This window comes from Antedon bifida, chromosome 10 (genome assembly GCF_963402885.1).
Source record: "Antedon bifida chromosome 10, ecAntBifi1.1, whole genome shotgun sequence".
Classification (NCBI taxonomy): domain Eukaryota; kingdom Metazoa; phylum Echinodermata; class Crinoidea; order Comatulida; family Antedonidae; genus Antedon; species Antedon bifida.
The window spans coordinates 8635131-8652048 of NC_136235.1; the positions used below are offsets into that span (position 1 = coordinate 8635131).

The window sequence follows — 16918 nt, forward strand, 5'->3', positions numbered from 1 at the left end:
TCTTGTATTATAGGATGTCATTACTTGTTGTGTTTACATCATTTTGTGGGTATCATCAAAGATAATACCTTGTGTTCTCTTTTGATGTACTTGTGTATTGACATAATTCGTATCATCAAAGATACAGTAAATAATACCCTGTGTTCTCTTATATGATGTCATTACTTATTGTGTATGCAGTCATGTGGTACTTCACACCTACGAGACACACACAATTACATTACGAGTCTATGTAGGAAATATAGCCAGACAAACAGGCAAGTTGTCTAAATCCCAGGAAACAATTAGTTAACATCATCAAAATCATTAATAAAGGTTTATTTATAAACCCACTGAGAACATTCTATATGAACTACTATACATGGATTAAAAACATAAATAATATAATAAAGTTTATAATATCAACTTGTGTAAACATTTTCATTTATGTTTGTGTTTTTTTTTATTTCTCAAAGCAAAATTGGAAAGCCATGAAGTCACGTGTCAAATTGTATCAAGGATATTTTTTGGATTATTTATAATTACTTGTTTGTTTATATTGACACAAAACACATAATTGAATAAAAAACATTCATACATTTATAAAGTATGACACATAAATCTGCCAGCCATGTTAAATGCAAAATACAAAACAAAATATACATACATAATTAGCAAGACGTAATAATATATGAAAAACATAAAAACAACATAAAACATAAACATCAATTGAGTACTGTCCTATAAAATACATTAACATACAGAAACACGTATTCCATATGCTGCATTTAACAAAGCATTGCGCAACAATTGGCCATACCTTATATTTCCACATCTTGGAAAATCAATATAGAAACACAATGATTATAAAAAAGGAAAACAAAATCAATAATATAGAATAGAGACATTAATAAAAATAAATGAAAGACAAGACACATGTCAGGGCCGTAGCCAGGATCTGTCAAGGGGGGGTTTGGACACCAAGTATTTGGGTCACTGCAAATTGTTACTGTGGAAAATTAATTTGGTATTTTTATATCATCATATCAAACATATTGCAACTGAGCGGCCTGCCACCCAACAGCTCTTGTTTGCACATTCACCATTATTGATAATACACGCTAGATTTTTATTTGAATCTAAAATCATCAAATTACATTTTAAACTACAGTACAAACCTCATCAACTGTAACTATTTCTCCAGCTTTGTTTTTTATTTCACCAAACTTCTTGCCTGATATACTACACTTGTTGAAAGTCATCATATTCTGTAGTAAATGGAACAATTGTGTATCAATAACTCCAAAAAATATAAATTGTTATCTTATATTTATCTATTTTACAAATTGATAAATAAATGGTCTTTAGAAGCATGAAATTTGGTATGGCAATTCATATCGGAAATTTGCAACTTTTAAGATTTGAGGCCATTTACAATTTGACCTTTGACCTCAAAAAATATCAGAAGAGACATAAGTTTGTCTAGATTTCATTATAAATCAGGCATATAAATAATTTAATACACTAAGAAATAAAATTTAACAAACAATACGGAAATATTGATGAGTTTAGTTATCCGCACGACAAACCATGTTCATACGTTACAATATTGTGCATAGAAAAAAAGATTATGCCATTATGACCTGAAGAAAATAAAATGTTAGTGTTCTCTATTTTGTGTCTAAGCATATATACAGTATACACTAAATTGTACATATTACATACAGTATAGCATAGGTAAAATTATGGGACCACCTTTTATTCCAATTTTTAACATAATAAGGACGTCATCAAAATGAAACACGAAGATTGCAATTTCTGAAGAAAATAATCTGAGCAAAAACATATTAACATGTTGAAGGGATTCGAATACGTAGAATATAGATGCACGCTTTTTTAAATGTGATGAACTATGATGTAAGAGATGAAAATCCAACTTTTTTTTATTCAACTGGTCATATGATTGGCAAAATATTTACATGAATTCATATCTACAATCCAATAGCTTTGTGAAAACGTTTTCATCATGAGTATCATTGTTTTATTCTGACGAGTCTATAACAGATTGAAATTCACTGTAAAGTTGAAAATAAGTGACCCATGTTTTTTTAATTTTGATGATAACGTCATGAAAATTACAATATTTTTAACTCATACGAAAGATAATGATCTTTGACCTTCCAACGTTAATATATGAACATTTTAAAATAAGATTAATGTTAAGTTTGTTATTTCGGTCCAAGAAAATGTCATAGTTTGTTTGATTGTCGAAATAATTTTTTAAAAATTTTAAATGCAATTTATGACAACGTAATAAATTTATTTTCTCTTATTTTCATAATAAACGTATGGTACATACACTTTAAGAAAATGAAATGCAAATAGGGGTTCCCTCGCATTCTGACGATCTTAGCATATTTTCACCATTTTGTTAACTTACACGTGCATGCCTGTCACTTTTGACATGCTCGTATAACATGGTTTCAAGTTGAAAAGTGAATAAAATGATGAAATTACTAAAGAAAGGTTGTGAAACAGAAATCGGGCAAAGAGAGTACGTATTAACGCTTAACGCGCATGCAAAAATCTGCGCACTCATGGCAATTTTTTAATGCTTAAAATTGCCTGAAACATATGCTAATTTCATAGAAAATAAATTTTGACAATTTTGACTTAAATACAAATAATACAGTCGCAGAAATCTATCAAATCAATTTAGTCACTGCAAAAGTTAAACAATTTTACCAACTTATTTGTAAAAACTTGCCATCCTTATTTGACCAGTGAACATAAGATACTATTTGTTGGTCCATCATAAAATATGTTGGAAATTCATTTGCACATAAAAAATTACAAATATCTAAATATATTAAAGGCAAACACAAAAAGTTTGTCCTCTATGCACGATGCGGTACAACCTCTGATTGGTGTGAATTTTGCACTCAACATCTTGCAACGGAAATGGTCATGGTCTATACAAAAAGTTTGTAAACCAAATATTTATCAAATTATCACTTACTAGATGGTTCTCGAATACACATAGTAAGTAACTGGCAATTTCAAATGTATGTATGGCGCAGGACTATAATACATGTCGTTTACAGGAACGAATAAATAGACACAGTGATCAACAAAAGTTGCGAAATTTCAATACGAGTTGCCATACCAAATTTTATACTTCTATCTCAATTAATCAAGTATTTTGGGTCAAATATATTCCCATATATATTTTGATGTCAGGATAAACAAAATCAAATACCTAACACATAAGGCGTCATGTCCAAATGTTTTCAAACTGACAAAGCGCGTTAATCGCGTTTTCTTTTGTTTTAGCGTTAGCATGAACATTCTAAAATCGTCAGACCGTTTGGAAAATGGACAATATGCATAGCTTGTAATAGTTCCGCCCACTAACATGCTTGACTGATTTTTACGAATCGTTTAACGTCGTTGCGAATCGCTTCGTGTGACGTCGTTTGATACTGCGTTTAACGATGAGTCATCACAAACAAGGCCCAAACAATTCGTTTCAGTTTGTGGGGGTTCCGATCTCAAGCATCATTCTAAAATGTTTATAAGTTCGTAACCTCAATGAATGAATGAATAATTTAATATCAATAATAAACAGGGACCTGGAATGTTTTTAGTCGCTTTCTTTTACATAGTCGACTGAAAATATCAATAGGAAGTTCAGACTACAATAGCAACACGATGTGCCACGCCACCGGTGAACTATCAAATATCACTTCTAAATGCATTAGCGAACGTCTACAGTAGCCGATCGTTAAAAAAACAAGGTCTTCAATTCTAAAAATAGCAGCAGCGAATGCCGGCCGTCGGTGTTCGCGCGCTCATAGATTGCGGGCCGATAATTATAGGGTAAACAAGTACCTAGATGTTGGTCACGCGATATCCTCTTTCTCCTCCTGTTCACAGCGCTCACATGTTTTTACTCCAAATTCTGCCTGTCGGTAATCTTATTTAGGTCGTTAAAAAGATGACTGGTCATTTAATTTTATTCATTTAATGTTTGATTCTATTTTTTGTGAATTTTATTTTGTTTATAAATTCTATTTAATTTAATTTTTATTGTTACACGTTAGGCCTATATATGTCCCGTCATAATCAGATGGACCACCTTCGTTATTTGTTGAAATAAATAAATCATTGGCCATTTTTTCGTTGCACAAAGGCCTAATTGTATTAATATTTAATTTATACTTATTAAACAAGGAATATATTGATTTTCCATTTATTTTGTGAAGGCTACTGAGTTTGTCGTCGATGTATTTTTTTAATTTGTTTACTAGCATAATAATGATCTCCCTATGCCCACATAAAAAACATTAAGTATTTGCTTTTCGTTCGGCTTGAGTAGTCACGATTTGGCATATTGAATGTACTGTACCTCTATTATGCACGATAGCAACTCAAATTAAAAGCTTTGTCTTAAATCTCAATTGTCCTTGCATGCTCATTGTCCAGGAAGCGAGTAATTGTTTTCCAACGCCCCATAAATTCTTCGATTTACACATAAAAATGTAATACTATTATTTTGATTTTTTTTTTATTGTGGACAATTAAAAACATGGTGCCGATCGGAAATTCTGAGTGCTGCGACGTGGTTAGAACCCGTCAGTTGAGCCGGCCTCGTGGTTGTCTCCCAAATTTAATAATAATAACGATGTAGAATAACTTTGAATACTGTAGTAGCCTACGGTACTGTACAACGAACATAAGCATGACTTTAACGATTGTACATAGAGTACTCAAGTTCCATCAATATTCTTAATAAATCGTAACAAATATCGATTCGATATCGAAAATCGATTTTTTAATTGTTTTTTTTTTTCGTTCAAAATAATTATTGACATTTTTTACCAGTACTACTTGACATTCTATAATATATTGTGTGGTAAATTAGCAATGCATTAAACTTGAAGGACGAAATAATATGTTAACAGAACAAAACTGTATGACCAAGAATATGACATTTAGCGAAAATTATGGATAAGGGATTCATACTCGGATTGCATGAACACAGTTAAAATATTTTTAATTATTATATTTGTAGACTTTTAAACACAATCATAACAAATATTACATTAAATGCATTTAATTAACCTAAAAATGTTATATACACACAGCCTCACGCGCCGTAGAGAAAAAAATGCCGACGTGAGGTGGTTTCCCGATTAATCGTACGATCAAAACGGTACTGGGTATATCATGCTACTGTAGCACTCAGCAAAAAAAAGTTGGTGACATCATCATCCCTGCATATAGGGCTGGCAGACACTCGAGTCGACCTAGCCTATAAATGTGAACATCGCGTAGGTTGACAGTATTTAAGAAAAAGTAATTCATTTTGTTGTACTGAACTAAACTGTTACTGTACGTAGTACACTTTATAGAATGTGCGAGCAATTAGTCAATCTATATTGTAATAATAATATTTATTAAAACATTCTGTGTTTTATAACATTAACTTTTCTACGGTTCTTGAATGTTGACGATAAAACAGTAGGCGAAAGGCAGCTAGGCCTAGACATTGTTTACACGATCTGCGGCAGCAGCAGTGCGTAGGCATAATAAAACCAACGACGTTTAACGCTAACGCGCGTCTAACGGCTAAACAATGGGCGGTGGGCGGTGGGCGGTACAATACTAAATGCATAATTTAATTAGCTCTTTTACGATCGTTACACGCGGCAAACGATCAAGCTATCAACGGTGACCGTTTGACGCGGTTTGTACGTTTGAAAACATTTGGACATGACGCCTAAGAAAACTACCATGGAAGGATGTCTGAGGTCAACAAGCTTTATATTCCATAATATACATTTTTTTTGGTCCGTCATCAAAAAAGTTGCTAAACATAGTGTAATGAATATGTTACTTATTGGCCTATTACCTGATGGCTACAATTTACCCACAAGATGCTGTCAAACCAACATACCCCTTTTGTAGAAGACCACTAGACGGTTCATTATTTTCAATGAATTGTCATAACTTATCTTTTAATTTTACTACTACACATCATTTTATTTATGTGATGACAATACCTGGGTTAAGGTTCCTGTCTTGTCTGAAAACACATACTGGATTTGCCCAAGTTCCTCATTCAAGGTCGTAGTTCGGGCTTTAGCAGTGCAGTCCTTCTCATCATAATACATCTTCACATCCCAGTTTATCCAAAAACTTTGGAAAAGCCTGATCAACTCAACCCTAAAATATACAAACGTTTAAAATAATTCAAACTCTTGTTAATCAAAATATAATAATATACACTGTCAATATATTGATATCTGATATTGATAATTTGCTCTGTTTTAGGCTACTTACGTTACATATAGTGAGATTGGTACAAGCGTGTTGAGTACAATTATATAAGAGAAGAAGTTAAACGTTGCTATAATGGCGCCATTCTTCTGATCCCACGGTAGATATACCTGAAAATCGGTTCCATATGTGTATTCCCAGACGGAACAGCAAATAGAACAGATCAAGCATATCACAAGTAGTAGTACAAAAATCTACAAAAGAATACAAAGTATAATTAAATTACCTGAGAGTTGTATAATCACAAATCCAGAATGTGTTACCTATTTTCATTCCCAAATATTCAAAAAATCATTATTAATATCAGCCTAACGATGTTCAGTTAAAGAAATAAAGAAAGGAGACCAAAATTCCAATTCAATATAAAAACAAATCATTTTAGCACTTAAATCAAACAACCCTGTTAATATTTCTCCAAACTCTCAATTTTGAAAAATGTCAATCGTTTTTGATGATCATCTATGAAGCCTATCTAATACAGCTGAATTACAGAGTGTAAACTTATACCTCATACTCACACATACTAATTGTACTGATGTACCTAGTAGGTTACAAATTCTATTATTCACCTAATTATGATGGTATGCTTACATGTCTATTTCCATGGAAAATGAATGCTTTCTACTACCAAAAAAGATAGAGGGAGAGTAATGTTTAAAATATTTACAGTGATGTAATGGTTCAAAGGGAGTATAATTAAGTTTTGTTGTAGCTGCGTATATGTGCCACTGGTCATAAAAGATTTCTAATCAACTTACCGATATTACCAGTTTGTTCATAAGTTTATCAAGACTGGTTCTCTTAAATTTAGATTTGCCGCTATTTTGCATCAGTTTTGTGTCTTTACCGGCGAAGATGACAATACCGTAACACCACTGCGTGTTGCGTATTCGACAACCTCGGAGCAACAACTGATCATTGTTTAATGCAAACTTCTCTTCTCCCCAGATTAATGTTCCCTCATATCGATCGAGGCGATTATTTGGAGCCTCACATTTTACTTCACCTAACAAGAAAAAGACATATCGAGTAGAGTTGTAATGAGAAAGAATATAAAATAGGATTTGGGATTGAAGTAAGTTATGTACAATAGCCACATAATTCAAACATTACGTCCTAGTGGAAACCATGCTTAAGTAAATTTGAATGTCCAGTTAATGGTAGAATTTTCAACTTACCATTGAAGTTTCCAAGTTTGTCTAAATCTTCTCCCAATGGTAAAGTTTCTGGTAGAGCTTGTTTGACTTTTAAATTGGTTTCACTGGAAAATATTAAATATGTATCAACATATAGATTCAATCTATATACAATAATGTAATATGAAATTAATTAAAATTTGAATTCATGTCATGTGTAGATTTAAATTCACTTTGTGTCTAACTTTTCATATTATGTTATGTTCTGTTTGTTGATGTGTCCTAGGAAGCAGTATTGTATGACGATTATTAATGTTTGTAGTGTTTTGTTTCTTTGTATATGTAATTTTTTTTAGTTGAAACTATAACATAAACATGTAAAACTTAAAACATATAAGAACATTTTTTAATATAGTAATATTTTGTTCTCTTATCTTATTTAATATATGTATATTAAATATAAGTGAGGAAACAAAATTCTAAAAGGCAGCCAGTGGGGAATATTATTGACCAATTGGCAATCACAATTGAACACTGAAGGCCAAGTGACTTGCTTATACATAACATACCCATCAAGCTCAGCTGTCTCCACATACACTACGCTATGTGGCTCACTACTGGATAGTACCAAGATATCCGCTGTTACAAAGTCATTATTTTTCAGTTTAATTATATCTCCAACCTTTACATTGCGCCACCTTGTATCCACTAGGTCTCGCTTGCCATCTCTAAAAAGTTAGACAAAACAAACAAATTAATCACATAATATTATACGCAAATAAAAAAATGGCACATTAAAAGTTGAAGGGCGGGCTAAATATTAAAACGCCACTAAATATGAACATAAACAAGCTGTTAGCTTAACAATTTTTGAGATGGCAGATTTACTCCTCATTATTAATATTAATTTTCTGCTATTAATGCTAGTACTGTAGTAGTCATTAGTAATTCATTAGTCTATGCTATCTGTTCTACAGATGGTATTTTGAGTAAAACTGAATAAATATTTAACAGTGTTCTAATAACAGCTATATATAAATGTTTATACATTTATACAAACATACTGCTTGGCGATGAATGGAACATTCCAATCTCTCAGTCACCATAATTATTTGGTATACACAAATAAGTAGGTAAATTTATGGGCCCTTGGGGGATAAACTTAAACCTAGGTCTTGTTATGTGCTTGCTCAACCAATCATCTTTCTCATGAGTTGCCAACATTTTCATTTTAATGACGTAATCACGCCTAAAAATTTGAATAACGTGGTGGCGTAATTTCACCTATACCTTAAATTTGAATATCTTATACAGTTCTTCAGAATTAAATGTGTCCATGATGTTTATAAGTCATTATGAAAGCTGCTAAAGTGTAGATATGAATTCATATAAAAATAAAGCATGTGACATTATCATATGGCCAGTTGAAATTAATAAGTATTTTTTTATACCTTTGGTCAAAGTTATACAAATTTCAAAGAGTGTGCATTGCGCTTCTACGTGTCAATTTGTTTTCCAAATTTTATATATTTTTGTTCAAATCATTATCTTTCAAAATTGTCATCTTCATCTTTAATTTTGATAACGTCATCATACCAAAAAGAATAGAACATAAGTGGACAATAATCATTTTTAGCCATGAATGAAGTAAACAAATTGCGACCTCAGTCAGCAACTGTATGAACTACGCCATTTTTTTGATAAAATAATTACAAAAAATTACTGTTTTTAGTAATATAATTTTGTATATTAACATTGTAAAATTCAATAAAATATGATATTAATTAAACTCATTCAAAGAATTTCAACACATTATTTTATTTTTTATAGTACTGTATATTGAACTAATTTGATATAATACAATAATAGTTTATTTATTACTATGGTGGCAAATCAATAAAAGTAAATATTATAAGAAGTAACGTAGCAAGTATCAATTAATTCTGTTCAAACACACCTACTTATAATAAATTCCTTCATGCTATTATTATACAGGATATTTATATATTAGTCAATAATCAATTATTTATTGGGAGACTGTTATTAATAATCAGTATCAATATCCAACAATGTTACAATGATTGATGGATTCAATAAGAAACTAATATTAAGCACCAATAACTAGTAATTAAAGGTAATTAACGTTTAAAAATTATACTTGTTATAAAGCTAAAATGATGGCTGTTATTAATTACAGTTTACAGAGGTTTCCCCTTTTCGCCTATTTCACCATTTGAGGGAGGGTTTTTAGGGGACGTTTATTCTAGTGATAAAATACAGGGGAAAAAATGCATTGGTAAATCATTTTTTATTTTTTTACAACTATTTTCTTCTAATTCTACTATAAATATAAATGCGTTGTACTACAACATTGTGTGTATGTGCATTTGGCACGGCGTTTATTCTGAACAATGTTATAGGTGGGGGGAGGGGCAGGGCGTGTTTATTCGAGAGAGGTGTTTGTTAAAAGATAAATAAGTTGAGAGCAAGATTGTAATAGGCAACCATCATAAACACCACATTTTTTACAAATTACATTTATTATTTTTTATTAGGTTTTATTTTTTTTTGGCTAAACAAGCCCCATAATATTTGTTTTCAAATTAATAAAATTATATAATGAAGCCAAACTTACTGTGAATCCAATATACCAGCAGTTCTGTTATTTACAATTCCGTCACTTTTATGTCTTTTCTAAAAAAAAAACAATAATAAATGTAATTAATTTTCACGTAGTAAAGTAATACTTATTAAAAGCAATAAATATGTATATTAATTTTTTATTATTCATAACGTTGTTATAAATTAAAAATACCCACAAAAATAATGACTGCATAATTTTTTAGGAAAAATTCTTTCTATAAAAAATGTAATCTTCTGATATTTACAATTTACTTCAGGAGGCAAATGCAGCATTAAGAGGACACCTTCAGGACCACAAAAAAGTTTCCCTTTAATACCTACAGTACTGCAGGATGTCCCCTGAAGAGGGTTGTAGTGTTAACACATATATTTTCCCACATTCATTTAAAAGTATTGTAATACATAAATATGGGTATGTCTTAAGGGTTGTACTTTAGTAAAGTAAATTTGTGCAACCTATATGGAAATTTACTCAAATACTGTAGTATGTGTGAATGTGAAATAATTGTGGACATTTCTCCAAGACACAAACTGTATCAACTCGCAAATATTTACCAATTAATTACACTTTTGTTTTAATTACATACTTACATAATCATCAATGCCATCTTTTACTGCGGATACCGTAAGTACAAACAAAAGTGGTAAAGCTGTTGTCACAGGATTCAAGGATGAGATGACATCAATGAACTACACAAATATTAATACAAAATGTTAATATTTTCATCTCCTTTTTCAACAATTTAAAGCCAAGTTTTTGTATGTTTGTTAATTTTGTTGAGCAAGTAAAAATGGCCAGGTGGTTAAGGCTGTTTACCGTACCTAAGGAGCCAACAATAACGGCATGGGTTCAAGGCCGACTCACTCCTAGTTCTGATGGTGGAACAAGTCTTCTCAAATAAGGACTATAAACCATACAACCCAGTTCATTTTTCGTAATGACTAGGGGGTTATCCCGGTGAACTGGTTCACAAAATAGCCCCTGTATCAGAGGGATTACCACCTACCTGATAGGATAGTGATTAATACTATTGATAATCCTAATAAAACAAATTAAATTATTTGTTAAAGTTACCTGCAATATCAACAACATCAAAAAGTAGAAATTCGCTATTCGCAAAAACTGCTCCAAGAGATTGATTGGTAAAAATGTGAGGAGGTTATACTTGGAAGTTTTTATATAATTATCCTGCAAGAACAAAATATTTTAAGAGTAACCAAATAACCTCAAAGAAACTACCATCAAATGGTTAGTATGAATGTAGTTTACATTTCAAACTTTAAATTGATAATTGATTTGAACCAGAGGAATTGGTCTATACCCCATGTTCAAATAATTTCCTCTGGAAACATTTAACTATTTTCACCAGTGCAACATAGCCACAGCATACACAACACCATCTTTTGCTATGCTACACAACACCATAGTGGGCCGCTTAAATTATTAGAATCAACTTATTTTTCACATTTTTAACAGTTTAAACAATTTATTGCAATAGACCCATGATAGTATTTATCTTTAGTTGTGTGCAATGCGTCTCTACAGCTCACTATGTTGGTCGGTTGGTCGGTAAACACTAACTTGAGCACGCGACTGCAGCCATGTATATGGCCTTGTTAAATAAAATGAAGGAAAAATGTCTTCATTCAAAAAATAAAAATCACTATACAAAACGTCACCTTATTAATTTCATTGTATCAATCGTCTTTAATGTTTAGAAAACTAATCATACTTAATAATATCTCATTATTAATCATTTAGTAAAGTGACTCATGGGCTTGTTATGAAACGCCTACAGAATGGATTAAAATAATATGAACAGAAATATCAATCATGACAAATAACTGATGAATGGCAGTACGGATTAATACAAGAATCATGTTCACAGGACTTGACTGAGTACTTTGTGCCTAGTAGCATCTACAATACAAAAACGATAATTATTAGTTATTAGTAGGAGTCTGATCACTGTAAAATTTATTGTACGTAATGTAAAGTGCATGAGGTTATGTAAAATAAGATATTTTAACAGCAAAATACAGGTACTACCTTCGCACGAATGCAATTTGGACTTCACTAGTATCTTATAATTAAAGACACCTTCCCTACAATTTGTGACGTTTTGTAAAAATAATACATATATATTACTTTAAAAACATTAAACCAGGTCATTCCTTGTCTTAAATGTACGTTTTATGGAAATTATGATAAAAAGTGAGAAACAATGCACTACCTAAGTAGCTCGCGGCGAATGACCTCTCAGGGACGGTCTTTAGGTCTAGCCTAGCTAGGCTTAGCTTTGTAGGCCTAGCTGGTAAACAGCAGTAAAGTATGAACATCGTACGCTAGCTATAGGCATAGCCTGATGTTGTCCAGGGGCGCATTTATAGAACACGCATATTCAACATGCCTACGAGACGTGTGTTGTATCACAACGAGAGATTCTGTGTAATGAGATTTTAATTGTGAAAAAGGCTACTTGGCTGTATCCTAAAATTATCCTACAACACGCTAAAAGTTAAAGACGTTTTCAAATGTAGGGTGTTGTATAAACGCAGCCTAGTTAAGCTGCATTAATTGTCTATCTGTTTTTGGCAGAATCCCAGTACCGTTGGTCCATTTGTTTTGGGCTTCACGGTTGATCGAAAGTGGGTGAATCACAGAAGAAAAATGAAAATGTAAATCTGTGCGCAATGCATTCTGGTATTTATAGCGGACCGCTTAAATTATTAAAATCAGCTTATATTTCCAATTTTTACCGTTTATAGATAAAAAAAATATCATAGGCTCATATATTTAATTTTAAATAAACTGCAGTTTGCAGAAAGAAGATGAAATATGACATTCGGATTTACAACACAGAAAATGTAATCTGGGCCTTCAAAAACCAAGGCATAGAAACCTCATACATCAAAATTATCAAAGAAATCTATACCAATGCCACAGCAATGATACAACTTCACCAAGACAGTGAACCCATTTTCATCAGAAGGGGAATTCTTCAAGGTGACACCATATCACCCAAACAATTCTCGAGGAAATCTTTAAAAATATGGATTGGGAAAATAAAGGTATCAACATAAATGGAAGAAAACTTAGCCACCTTTCGCTTTGCTGATGATATCATTATCATTTCAAATACAGCTACTGAGATGGAGGAGATGTTAGCTGAGCTTGACACAGAGAGTAGAAAAGTGGGTATGAAAATGAACAAAAAAATCAATACATTCTGCCAGCTATGACATATGGAAGTGAAACATGGGAATAGAATAAGAAATTCAAACCACACAAAGAAGTATGGAAAGAATGATGCTTGGGTTTTAACTTATTCTGGAAGCCATTGAGTTTTAGATATAAATTCATGTACACCCTTGATGTAAAAAAATGTCATCATTCTTGTCATCATTCATTTTTGATGAGACATCATCAAAAATGGCCACTTGAATTTTAAAAATCAGGATTTGTTTTATCTTTTTCTATCACATTCAACAGAGTGCATCTCAAGTTTTTTATGCTCAATTTTCACTAAAATTTCAATATGTGCTTGAATTATACTTTTCATGAGTGTCACTGTCAAGCATGACTTCATGCCTAAAAAGTAAATTTACTTACACCGTAAATTTGAATATCCTACAGCTCTTCAGAAGTAAAGGTGATTTTGATGTTTATAACTTATTATTATGAAAACTAATAAAATATAGTATGAATTCATATAAAAAAATAAGCCTATCGGATGTTTTTACGTTATCATATTGCTCAATTCATTATCTTCTGAAATTGTCATCTTCAAATTTATTTTGATGATGTCATCATACCAAAAAAATTAGAGCATGATGTGGCATTTCACCTATGCTAAACGATCGTTTAATAGTACTTTTTGAAACATTTTTGTGTACGAAAAAAAAAAAGGTTTCGCGGATGAAAAAAAATCTAGTATACAAATTACCCTAAATGTTAGATATAATACGGCTCTGTACTGTGAAATACAACAGCGCCACCTGTCGTCTGGCCTCAGTTTCGTTTCTCTTTTAAACATTTGTGAACGAAAAAAAAAACGTTTCGCGGTTGAAAAAAATTCTAGTATACAAACTACTGTGAAATACAACAGCGCCACCTGTCGTCTAGTCTCAGTAAACACCACCGCGAGATATGCAACAGCAGCAGATTTTGTGTACGATTTGGACATATATATGTACTAATTTCATTCAAAAAGGCATTTGCGTTTTTAGGATTTTGATTAATTAATGGGGACATCCCTACAAGACGTGGAATTGTTGGAAAAACCATAATTAGCCTAGATAAGTTCCAATTGTCTGTCGAAGTTTTGCCTTTCAGCCAAGCTAGTACTTCTAGCCTAGGCCATGCTAGTATTAGGCCTAGTCTAGGCGTTTTAGCCTTGCTAGGCCTAGGATTGTTTGGTCATTTGTTGACATTATTAACACTATAAAAGTAGGTGTGTTTATAAAATCCATATAAATATAACATTTAATATAAAATTATTGAAAACCAAATGTTACTGTTTTAATCAATGTGAATGAAATGTAGGCCTTGGCTAGGGCTACCTTATTTGATTCAAATGACAGGAATCTATTTAGATGTTATATAAAACAAATAATTAATGTTTTATATTCGTGTAATGGTACAAATAATGGCATTTGGTGAATAATGAAAGGTTAATATCAACTCGGCGTTACCTCGTTGATATATAACCTTTCATCATTCACCTCATGCCATTATTTGTACCATTACACTCATAAACATTCATTATTTGTATAATATGACACATAATAGGCACAACTCAGCACTAAGCATATAATGCATCAGGTCATAGGATTGCATACATCAATTTTTTGCGATCGTATTTTAACGTCAAGTGCATTCTTTCTTAAATTAAATGTCAGTAAAATTATAAAAATGATCACCTATAATTATTTTTTTGTATTGTTTTAACTGGTAATTGATTTTTTATAATGTTAAACTGTATAAAAGTAGCTTTTCAAAATTAAAAATGCTTGTCTATTAGATTAGTATTACTGTAGAAACTATATAAAAACTGAAGAATTACTGTTAAATTCTAACAGTAGGTGTACAAAGAGTGAAAGAGGAATTCAGTAGACTGTGTATCGCAGTAGACAAAAGGAAATGCCTAATGCGTAATATTCACAATTGAATTATCCTTAAAATGAGGTTCAATACCGGTATTTGGTGTTCAGAAATAGGTCGTTGCTAAAATACATCAGATCATGTGTCCTTCACTATGTACAGTGCTTATACTATTAATGAATTGTTAGAAAGGCTCAGTTTTCTTTTTATTGTGCCACGAACGAGTGAATCAACAATTTTACAAATACTAAAAAGTATTACTTTATTTTATCATGCTTTAAATATAAATTTTTATTGACTTGCCATTGAAAATATCAAATTTTCACACAAAATATTAAAGGAATATTTATTGCTAATAATGTTGATGCGGGGGTAACGTCAAATTAAGTGAAAATGCCAAGTTAGGTTCACATGGTCTCTATCACACAAGGCTAGGTCACCTAATTTTGCAGTACGTTTCCAAATAAACACGCTCAAACGTTGAGTGTGAGTTATGGGATGCCATCTCTGCATTTTTTACTAGTAATAATTTGATTTGACGTTCTCTTCTGTTGAATGGCCCCCGTCGGTACATTTCCCGTTTTTATATGTTCGTTTTTATGTTTTTGTTTTCAAATTAAAATAACTAGTTGTTAAATATAAATGTATTCTGTTGTTCTATTGAATATACTAGATGGTTGTGCACACAGATGGTTCTCGAATACACAGTAATTTTAGCATAGAAAATGGCGATTTGAAATGTACTGTAGGACTATAATATAGGCCTACATGTTGTTTTAGTATTTAGTCAAATATTTTTGTCAATTATTTTAAAATAAAAAAAAAGAAATAGCACACAAAATACCTTATTTTACTTAAATTAATTGATTGATTTGATAGGATAAAAAGATTATTGATTCCTAGAACGAGTCCATGTTATGGACAACATCAGTTGGGAATCATTCAATTTTATTAATGCATTTCTGATGAAATAATTATATAATAATTACAAAATATAATTAACACTACGAGTATAATGATCTTGTGCCACAATTCAAATTCTCTAGCGATTAAATTCATAATCAAGTATATTGAATTGACATAAGTACGAAGCTGTTTATCTCATAGCGTTTATTGATTCATGGCCATGCACGACAGTGTTGTAGTTAGCTTCTTTCTACCTAGCCTATTGATTGCACTATGCTTGGCCAAACAACTACGCACATTTATAGCCATAGCCATGTGTTCATTTTCCCACTGTACCAACTTCAACAGTAATACGATTTTGATGATGAAGTCAATTAGATTATGAGCTAAATGTGTTTTAAATAACGATTAATATAATTATTATTTTATATCTGATTAGTATTAGTAAAAAGTACAATATTGATCATTGACTTTTTACCAATATAGTATTCCTCAAATTTATCTTTTTTTAAATTATTGAGTGTAAAATATGATGTTTTGACATATGAACTTTGAATTTGCATTTAAATCAGGTGACAAAACAGAATAGAAAATGACTAGAAACCCTAGTAAGTTTCTTTCGGCTCGACTATGAAAACTAGGATTGGTGGCACAAATTTCCCCTTAACATCCCTAAGGCAACCTCACTTACACTTTTTAAAGCCAACTCAAGATCTACCAAGTGATGATGATGTCAGACATGCCTGATTCCTTGTTAAATTTTGGAATTGTTTTTATTTCCTTTCCTCTTTTTTGATCTTTGTTTTGT

The 16918-nt window shown here is 31.5% G+C and overlaps 1 protein-coding gene across 3 annotated transcripts in view; it reads right to left on the minus strand.

The window, feature by feature from the left end:
- LOC144853794 (putative phospholipid-transporting ATPase IM) overlaps positions 1-16918 on the minus strand; it is a 33124-nt gene that overhangs the window by 11986 nt on the left and 4220 nt on the right. For 2 of the 3 annotated variants that reach the window (XM_078711627.1, XM_078711628.1), the window contains exons 4-13: positions 11176-11289; positions 10692-10790; positions 10093-10151; positions 8027-8185; positions 7500-7582; positions 7080-7327; positions 6325-6515; positions 6045-6207; positions 1158-1247; positions 800-814 (exon numbers count right to left, since the gene is read on the minus strand). In XM_078711627.1, the coding sequence (XP_078567753.1) occupies positions 800-814; positions 1158-1247; positions 6045-6207; positions 6325-6515; positions 7080-7327; positions 7500-7582; positions 8027-8185; positions 10093-10151; positions 10692-10790; positions 11176-11289 (1221 nt within the window). The remainder of the gene's footprint in view (positions 1-799; positions 815-1157; positions 1248-6044; positions 6208-6324; positions 6516-7079; positions 7328-7499; positions 7583-8026; positions 8186-10092; positions 10152-10691; positions 10791-11175; positions 11290-16918) is intronic. The other variant, XM_078711630.1, reaches the window with a different exon arrangement.